Source organism: Oryzias latipes, chromosome 6 (assembly GCF_053564925.1).
Source record: "Oryzias latipes strain Hd-rR chromosome 6, Olatipes_Hd-rR_3.1".
NCBI lineage: Eukaryota > Metazoa > Chordata > Actinopteri > Beloniformes > Adrianichthyidae > Oryzias > Oryzias latipes.
Window position 1 is genome coordinate 25,042,533 of NC_136242.1, and position 9,924 is coordinate 25,052,456.

The window sequence follows — 9,924 nt, forward strand, 5'->3', positions numbered from 1 at the left end:
TTCCAACTCCAAGTGCACTTTCCTGGGCAGTTTAGGGAATCAAACCAACGGCCAGCACTTTTATATCAGACTGCAGCTTTTCTGACATCTGCAACATAAATTAAGAAAATAAAATAAAATAAATAGGGCAACTTTGATTTATCAGACATTTTATTTATACCATACTAGCTGTGAAATTCTGTGAAACCATTTATTTAAATCATTTGGCTGTTAAAAGTTTTGCTTTATGCTATTATACACTGACCAAAAAATATAAACGCAACACTTTTGTTATTGCTCCCATTTTTTATGGTATGAACTCAAAGATGTTAAACATTTTCCACATACACAAAACAACCAGTTCTCTGAAATATTGTTCACAAATCTGTCTAAATCTGTGATAGTGAGCACTTCTCCTTTGCCAAGACAATCCATCCCACCTCACAGGTGTGCCATATCAAGATGCTGATTAGACAGCATGATTATTGCACAGGTGTGCCTTAGACTGGCCACAAGAAAAGGCCACTCTGAAATCTTCAGTTTTGTTTTATTGAGGGGGTCAGGGACTCAGACAACCAGTCAGTATCTGGTGTGACCACCATTTGCCTCATGAAGTGCACATCTCCTTCGCATAGAGTTGATCAGGTTGTCTATTGTGGCCTGTGGAATGTTGGTCCACTCTTCTTCAATGGCTGTGCGAAGTTGCTGGATATTGGAAGGAACTGGAACACGCTGTCGTATACGCCGATCCAGAGCATCCCAAACATGCTCAATGGGTGACATGTCCAGTGAGTATGCTGGCCATGCAAGAACTGGGATGTTTTCAGCTTCCAAGAATTGTGTACAGATCCTTGCAACATGGGGCCGTGCATTATCATGCTGCAACATGAGGTGATGTTGTTGGATGTACGGCACAACAATGGGCCCCAGGATCTCGTCACGGTATCTCTGTGCATTCAAAATGCCATCAATGAAATGCACCTGTGTTCTTCACCCATAACATATGCCTGCCCATACCATAACCCCACCACCACCATGGGCTACTCAATCCACATCATTGACATTAGAAAACCGCTCACCCACACGACGCCACACACGCTGTCTGCCATCTGCCCTGAACAGTGTAACCCGGGATTCATCCGTGAAGAGAACACATCTCCAACGTGCCAGACGCCATCGTATGTGAGCATTTGCCCACTCAAGTCGGTTACGACGACGAACTGGAGTGAGGTCGAGACCTCGATGAGGACGACAAGCATGCAGCTTCCCTGAGACGGTTTCTGACAGTTTGTGCAGAAATTCTGTGGTTATGCAAACCGATTGTTTCAGCAGCTGTCCGAGTGGCTGGTCTCAGACGATCTTGGAGGTGGACATGCTGGATGTGGAGGTCTTGGGCTGGTGTGGTTACACGTGGTCTGCGGTTGTGAGGCCGGTTGGATGTGCTGCCAAATTCTCGGGAACGCCTTTGGAGACGGCTACTGGTGGAGAAATGGACATTCAATTCCCTAGCAACAGCTCTGGTGGACATTCCTGATATCAGCATGCCAATTGCACGCTCCCTCAAAACTTGCGACATCTGTGGCATTGTGCTGTGTGATACAACTGAAGATTTCAGAGTGGCCTTTTCTTGTGGCCAGTCTAAGGCACACCTGTGCCATAATCATGCTGTCTAATCAGCATCTTGATATGGCACACCTGCGAGGTGGGATGGATTGTCTTGGCAAAGGAGAAGTGATCACTATTACAGATTTAGACAGATATGTGAACAATAATTCAGAGAACTAGTTATTTTGTGTATGTGGAAAATGTTTCACATCTTTGAGTTCATACCATAAAAAATGAGAGCAATAACAAAAGTGTTGCGTTTATATTTTTTGGTCAGTGTAAATGCCATATGCCTGATTTCATGGAGTATGTATGTTAATCCAGTTGCACTGCTCACATTGATCTTCAGGGAACTTTCAGCTTAAGTACTGTTCTCAATAATAATAAAAAAATGAGCAAAGCCTTTTGTCACATCAGTTTATTGTAAGGAGCTTCACTGTGCTTCATATTCAGACACCAGTTTAGAATTTTTTCACCAGTTTAGTACAATTTCATCAGGGGTGGAGCTATAAGAAGCCAAGTAGTATTCCCAATTGTCTTGTAAGTGCATGCATTTATGTTCCAAGTTTAGTTTCAATGTTCCATTATAAATATGGCATAAATGGGAACTGTGTGGCATTTATGGTTCTATTGGAATCAGCTTTTGCTACAGAATCTGACGATTTTTTTCATGGCCCTTGTAATTATAATCCCAATTCCCTTCGTTGGCTCGGTGTATAAGCACAGTTAAAGCTCGCTGCGCTCTTCGTTCCCTTTATGCTGGCGAATCTTCTCTGGTAGGACCTCTGTGGCAAAAAGAAAGCGCTCTTTCTTCAGAGACTGATCAACCGTCTGCTTATTCAAAGCAATGATCAGGTACTCCTCATCTGCTCCATACTTCGGCCAGTGGGCAAGATTTTTGGCATTAGGAGACCTAAATATATAAAATAAATGAGATCCTTTGTGCACAATATAACTTTTATTTCTTTAATAAACACCAATTCTTACCCTGTACGTGCAAAGTTGCCCCAGTAGTTCATCATGAGTTTGCTCAGCTCTTCTTCCTCTGAGGTGCATTTTGCTGAAATGACAAAAAAAACTACTCAGGTACTATACTTAAAAAAGAAAAAAAATAATCAAAGGAAGGTTGTTAGACTTACAAAGATTTTAAAGTAGAGTTTATTTTAAGATGATAAAAACCAAGACCTTAAAGGGAAGTTTCTCTCCAATGAAGCTTTAGATCTTTTCGGAAGGCCTTTTACAAGATTTTAGATCAATTCGGAAAACAGTTGCCTCTTTTATTCATGTTGGTATATGTCTAGTTAAATGTTCATTTTTATTGAGAATTGTTCTTCTTTTTTTTAGGGAGTTACAACATTGGTAAATATTCTGCATGTACATCACACCAACCATTTATCTTGACATCAGTGGTTGTGAAGCAAAATCCCAGGACTGTGAAGAGCTCGTCTCCATGGTCACACTTGACAAAGCTAGGCCTGGTCTTCTGCAGGAAGGAGGGAGGGTACTGGTACTCGTACAGATACACAGGCACGCCCGAATCTGTCAACAGTAAAAAATATTCAGTTTTCTGTACATGTGAGATCCATCCATCTCCATCCATCTTCCTCCGCTTATCCGGGACCGAGTCGCGGGGGCAGCAGTCTAAGCAGAGATGCCCAGACTTCCCTCGCCCCAGCCACTTCCTCCAGCTCCTCTGGGGGGACCCCGAGGCGTTCCCAGGCCAGCCGAGAGACGTAATCTCTCCAGCGTGTCCTGGGTCTTCCCCGGGGCCGCCGCCCAGTGGGACATGTTAGATTATTATAAGGAGAAACATACCTCTGTGTGCGTTTGCAGATTTAATGGCAGGAATGGTGAAAAACAAATCTCCAAGCATTTCTGTGAATCCATCTCGGTTTCTGACTCGATCTTCTCCACTTCCAGTATACTCATTCACTATCAAATCTCTGATATAGGCATCTTTAGGCTTTAGAGAAAAAGACATGTCTGTTTAGAAGTCTTAAAGCACTAATGAAGTATCAAGCAGCAAGAGCCTTACGTCAGAGTAGAACATGGATACGATGTTCACGATCTGCTCTCTGTCCATGCCTTCTGTCCAATTTTGAGGAGCATAGATCTAAGTAAAAATGGACAAATTGCAAGTTATGTTCTAATTAAATTTCATAAGGAATACTTACAAAATCTGTAGCACTCACACTGGAAAGCAACCACCCTGCTTCATGATTGTTTACACCGGTCATGAACGGCACATTGAGGACTTCACCTTTCTGGTACAGCTCTTGCACAGTTTTTCTCAGGAAGTGTCCGTCAACATTGACGGGAAGTCTTAAATTTAGATTCTAGAATACATTAAGAGAGTTAATTGCATTAAATGACAAACACTGGTCAAATAGATCAAAATTAAAACTAATAATAGGTCAGCATTTTTTAGAGAATCTCACGCTTGTAAATGAAATCAGAGTATCAAGGTCCACCCGTTTCATGCAATCAGCGATCATCTTTGTACTTTCAAGGCTGCAGCCTGATGCATTTGCTACCATCTGAGGACAAATGTGTGGTGCAAGTATTTTAATTTTTTAAAATACTCAGAAAAATAAAAGAAAGCAAACCTGCATAGCTGGTAAAGGTTGATCAACCACAAGGATGTCCATTGCAGCAGTTCCACTCTGAGCAATCCCTCGATGAATCAGACCTTTAGCCAATGGAGAGACAAGCTGTGGATAAAAGAAAAAGATTTTGAGGTTAGAAGACATTTCTGCAACAACAACAAAAAATCATGAAGTGTCCCCACTTACCAGAAGAGATACACTCACTCCACCAGCTGACTCCCCAAAAACAGTGACTGAGTTTGGGTCTCCTCCAAAACTGCTGATGTGCTCCTTGACCCACCTCAGAGCCATAATCTGATCCAGCAGACCAAAGTTCCCAGGCAAATGCTCATCTCCAGTGCTGCACAAAAGAAGTCAGAATTATTTCTAAAACAGGCTAATAAGGAACTGGGCTAAAGCATACAAGCATTTCTACCTTAGAAACCCCAAAACACCTAGTCGGTACTGGATCAGAACCACAATCACATCCTGATAGACAGCCAAGGCAGAACCATCATACATTGAAGCAGAACCCATACTGAGGCCTCCGCCGTGGATCCACACCATGACCTGGAAAATGTTTTTTAAAAATGTACAGACGTTGAAGTTACCTCAAACCCGTTCTTGATCTTTTTAAAAGCTGCATGTCAATATTTGAACACCGAGCGGAGGCTGCTTACTGGGAGCTTGGCATTTTGAGCTCGGTTTGCAGGAGCATAAATGTTGAGGTACAGACAGTCTTCTGAAATATCGGGGATTTCTACCATCAGGTCACCAAGTTTCTTCAGGAGGTCCACGACAATGTCTTTGCTTTGAATGCACCTGCAAACCAGAACAAATCTGAGTATTACTCATTAAAAAGGGAACTTTTCTTCATCAACTTTCCAAAATATTCCTAGCAAATCAACAAGGTTGAAACTAAAACAAGCTAAATCTGAATAAAGGTTTCTGTTTTAAAGATTAAGATGGTCTACTTTACCTGATCAAATTCATTTGTACCAACACTTTCAGTGGCTAAGTTTTTCTTTTATTGTTTAAAATTTAAGGAAACAAACACCAGAATCTTTTTTATTAGATTTTTCTTCAGAGAATCAGTTTCCATTTACATGAAGGGTTGCTTGGTTGCATCTCTCATGCGGTTCCATCCCTCTACAGGTTGTGGTGCGGCCATTCTTAGGGAGGGGCCAACAGGGGGCTTGGCAAACGGGACACCGAGGAAGGCATGGGCCCCGGACTCCTTCCCCTTTACGCTCACATACTTCCCTCTGAGACTGCCAAGCTTTGTGTGGACTTCAGGAGGTGTCAGGATATCAAGACACACATCAGAAGTATCTCAAGTTAATACCTGATTTTAATTGAAAGAAACAAGTAGAAGAGTAATAATAAAAGGATTTTTGTATGAAGATTTAAAACGGATAAAAAAAAGTTCTATGAAAAGTACATGTCTAGAACAATTCGCAATTAACATTTGTATATGTTAGGTGTGTAACGATTAATCCACTACGATCCCACCATGCATGGTTATCTGGAGAACTTGACCTGCACGTTTCAGTACCAGGTATTTTTCTCTGAGTCTCACTGGTTGAAGTTTAGTTGAGTTTTGGGTAAAGATGTCGTGGATCCATTTTAGGTCAGTGCATTGAATCTTTCAAAACGACCCAAAATCGACTATGAATTGTATCGATAATCACAAATCATGATATTGATCGAATCATCATTAAAATGAATCGTTACACCCTGATGATGATGTGGAATAATGACTAGTCATATAATCATAAACGGTAACAGTCACCCTTGGCCTTAATTACAATTTAGGTAAAAGGTAACCAGTGTTAATGCCCTGAATTGGATTAGGTTACACCAAAGTAACCTATTTCTGTTTCACAGACACAGACAAGGCTTTAGAAAAGTTTTGCTTTGTCCAGTTTGTTCTTGAACGTAACACATTTAGAAAAGCAACAGCAAAAACAAAACACAAGAAGACGAAAGGAGTTTCCTTTGACTAAGTTCAGAGCCCATACTGAACTAATGAATGAATAAATGAATGTATGGATACAAACCATGTCGATCTGCAGCCACACTGAGGACTGAAAGCAGCAGAAAGAGTTCGATGTGTCCTGCACGGAGCGCCATGGTCTTCGCTTCAGAGAGAACTGTGGAGAGACTGCAGGGAAGGAGAGCAAAGTGCAACAAAAATGGCTCCACCTTCAACAGAGCTTCACAGAGGTCTGTATGATGCAAAACAAAACGTTACAATAACTATTTATCTACAGGATATGAGGTCATTTTTTCTTGTCTATCCTCTCCTATTGGCTGTGGAGTCGCAGCCCCCTTGTGAATGCATGCAGTGTTAAGGTTTGCGTAAAATACCATGCAAGTTAAAAAAACACAAAGAGAAGCAGGAGGAAAGGCTCACATGCACATCTGGATGTAAGAAATGTTCTGACTTAAATTAGTGATGGAGTATAAAGGACTTAACAGACTGACAGTGTGCGCATTAACAACATTATATTTCTGGACGCACAGCTAAATAAAAAGGTTCCATTTTGATATCCAAGTAACAAAGACAAAATACTACTACTACAAATAATAATAATAATATAATAATACTAATAATACAAATAAATAAATAAAGGTACTGTATAGTTCCTAGTACAAGCTGCTGTACTTTGTTAGTTATTTTTAACTGACTTTTTGGGACTGTCAAAGCGTTCTACATTTACAAATTTAAGTAAAAAATAAATGTCCTCTTTGTGGGATAAATAAATAAAGTCTGTCTGTCTGTCTGTCTGTCTGTCTGTGTATGTGTCTGTCTGACTGATGTGCATGCATAGACTATTTTTATTGAACTTAGAATATGAATCAAAATTGGTTTATTTTAGTCAGTCAAAACAAAATACTAAAGAAAACAAAAACAGAGAGATAATTAGCAAATCTATCAAACTTTGGAGGATTAATAATGACGTGATTGGAAAATAAAAAAATGTGTCAATATACATATTGACACAATGCACACGCGCCCACACACATGTATATATATATATATACATTTGTGTGTTGCAGATGTTGACACAATAGCCACATGCACATGCAAATTATGCCATTAGAATTACTTCTAATACTAAATAGACACATTTGTACTTATACATGCAATACATAACACTCTGAATCCATTAAATGTAAAAGTCCTGTCATTAAATTATTATTTATTTACCAACAATAATGTGACAGTGAAATGAAAACTCTGAAAAGGTGCAGCTTTCTCATGAAAAAAGTCAGACCTTTAGGTTTTGGTGAAGCCACTGATTCACTGGGTGCAGCCTTTTTCTCAAGGAGAGTCTCTCAAACCAAAGTAGGCGTGACTTTTCTCCTCTGTTTGGCCTGAATTGATTTTGCCTGAGGTGCAGGTGCTGTAAATCTCTTGAGTGATGATTGCTTGGGTGGTGGTGCTGGAGCTGCAAGAGCTTCCACCTGTCTGGACTTCTGCCCTGTCAGTTGGGCATTCCAACCAGGATTCTTTGTTGTAGGGTGCAATTTCTTTTAAAAAACTTTGTGTTTCGAAACTATGCTTTCCTTTCACGTAGAGCCAGCATGTGCTTCCCTCCTTTCATTGCTTGTGTGGGTTAGGTGCACATGAGTGGGGGGCTCATTGGTTTCACCCCTCCACATCTGCTTAAGCATGAACTCTATGTTATTTGTTGTTATCAGGTTTTATTCTTGCTCTCTGTTATATTTATATAATTTAGGAAAACTAACTTTAATAGTTGAAACTGCATCTGTCCCTTGTGTGAGTCTGCATAAAAAATTTTAGAGTGCCTGACCTCTATCCTACATTGCCACATTAAAACTTTTCACTTCCCTCTTGCATTCCCAAGCCACGTGGATTTAAGGTGCCGTCGGAGGATTACGTCAAGTTAGAGTGTAAGCCCTATATTATGTCATAGATAAAAAAGGACAGTGGGGAGTGTAGTTGATAGATGGGCTAAAACACATTGGCTGTTTCTCCAAAGCATTGTTATAAAATATGTCAACTCATAAGACACACCTTACATTTGATGTTTTTATTGTGTTAATGTGTTTAATTATTTGGGAGGACCAATATGGTTAAATCTGCTACTAAATACACGTTTTGTTTGCCAGAATCAGGTTAAAGTTCCTGGGCACAATGTCTCAGTATAAGACAACATACACACAGCAACCACACATGGACTCAGTGACTACATAAATATAGGGAAACAAAAAATTACCTCCTGGAAATGAGAACTATACAAAAAATGTGAATGTGGTATTGTTAACTTTTCCTGCCTTATCTGAGTTATTGTGTAGAAAACATATAAAACTAATATAAAGCCGTTAATGTTTATTTCAGAAACAAATTATTCAAATAATAAATGAAGATGGGTGCATAGAAAGTACACATTTATTTATTACAAATTAATTAATTACAATTACTGGACTACAGAAACCCTTGTTACTTTTTTGGGTCTTGTAGGCTCAGACATTTTGAAAAAGAAACGATAGATTAAAAAAAAACGTGTAACGAGCCAGCCAGGACTCGAACTTAGAATCTTCTGATCCGTAGTCAGACTCAAAAAAAAGTGTAACGAGTTAGACATGAGTCGAAACTAGAATCTTCTGATCCATAGTCAAAATAAAAAATAAAATAAAACGAACTTGTAATCTTTTGTTTCGTGGTCAGACTAAAAAGAAATTCTAACGAGCTAGCCACGAGTAGAACCTAGAATCTTCTGATCCGTAGTCAAAATATTGTTTTTTTTTAAAGTGTAACGAGCTAGCCACGAGTCGAACATAGAAGCTTCTGATCCGTAGTCAAAATAAGAAATAAAAAAAGTGTAACGAGCTAGCCAGGAGTCGAACGTAGAATCTTCTGATCCATAGTCAAAATAAAAATAAATAAAACGAACTTGTAATCTTTTGATCCGTGGTCAGACTAAAAAAAAGTGTAACGAGCTAGCCAGGAGTCGAACCTAGAATCTTCTGATCCGTAGTCAGACGCGTTATCCATTGCGCCACTAGCCCGCCGAGGACCACACCGCCGACAGATTCTTCTTCAAATACTACCTTCCAATTACTGCTAGGATTCGACGCTTATGTGGTGGCCATCCAATCAAAACACTCCCTGCTACCAGGACCAACAAGAATTGCACATCCCCACCAATGAGCTCTTGAGCTTACATCTGTAAAGACCATTACCGATCGTCAAGTTCTCGTGTTCGAATCCCAAGCGCTTCTTAGAAGATGTTGGTTTTTCTTTAGAATGGACTCAATAAATATATTAAATCTTTATACTATGTCAGACATAATAAAAAACGTAGTCTGAGTCTGTCACAGTTATCTTACAATTGAATACCTTTTCACAAAATGTGTGGATCCGAAACATGAAGCAGAGCATGTGAGATACATAATATGTAAGCGATTTTTTTGTTCCCCGAAATTAATTATTGAGATAGATATCTTAGGCCATTATTATTAAAAGTTAGTAAGCTTTAGCAACGGGGGCAAAGGACGAGGAAAAGGCCAACCTCCTGAGGTGTACCTGGGCGTTCCAGATTCGTGGTTGTCAGGTTTGAAAGAATTAAGCAGGGATCGGAGAAAACCTGATTGCATACCAGATTTTATTTATAAATAATTATTTATATATTATTGAATAGCCTATTCTTTCTAGTTAAATTATTGCTTACTATATGTTCGGAAGAACTGAGGGGATCACTGTTAAACAAAACCATTCACTGAG

The 9,924-nt window shown here is 39.6% G+C and overlaps 1 protein-coding gene and 1 non-coding gene across 5 annotated transcripts; both read right to left on the bottom strand.

Annotated features, from left to right (window-relative positions):
* Window positions 1-1,987: 1,987 nt before the first annotated feature.
* LOC105353536 (pyrethroid hydrolase Ces2e-like) lies at window positions 1,988-6,394 on the bottom strand. Of its 4 annotated transcripts, none has more exons than XM_020704140.2 (13): window positions 6,230-6,394; window positions 5,276-5,459; window positions 4,850-4,991; window positions 4,606-4,739; window positions 4,377-4,530; window positions 4,191-4,295; window positions 4,023-4,121; window positions 3,777-3,920; window positions 3,620-3,697; window positions 3,400-3,547; window positions 2,974-3,123; window positions 2,572-2,644; window positions 1,988-2,497 (listed from the first exon to the last, which is right to left on the bottom strand). In XM_020704140.2, the coding sequence occupies exons 1-13, from the start codon at window positions 6,300-6,302 to the stop codon at window positions 2,311-2,313; spliced, it is 1,671 nt and encodes a 556-aa protein (XP_020559799.1). In that variant the 5' UTR covers window positions 6,303-6,394; the 3' UTR covers window positions 1,988-2,310. The 4 variants fall into 4 exon arrangements, with proteins under 4 accessions (XP_020559799.1, XP_011474592.1, XP_020559800.1 ...); XM_011476290.4 differs by having other exon boundaries at window positions 5,276-5,468; window positions 6,230-6,393; XM_020704141.3 differs by lacking the exon at window positions 4,023-4,121 and having other exon boundaries at window positions 5,276-5,468.
* Window positions 6,395-9,136: 2,742 nt separating this feature from the next.
* Window positions 9,137-9,209, bottom strand: trnar-acg (transfer RNA arginine (anticodon ACG)). The gene has a single exon. It is a non-coding gene; the product is annotated as a tRNA-Arg (tRNA).
* Window positions 9,210-9,924: the final 715 nt, after the last annotated feature.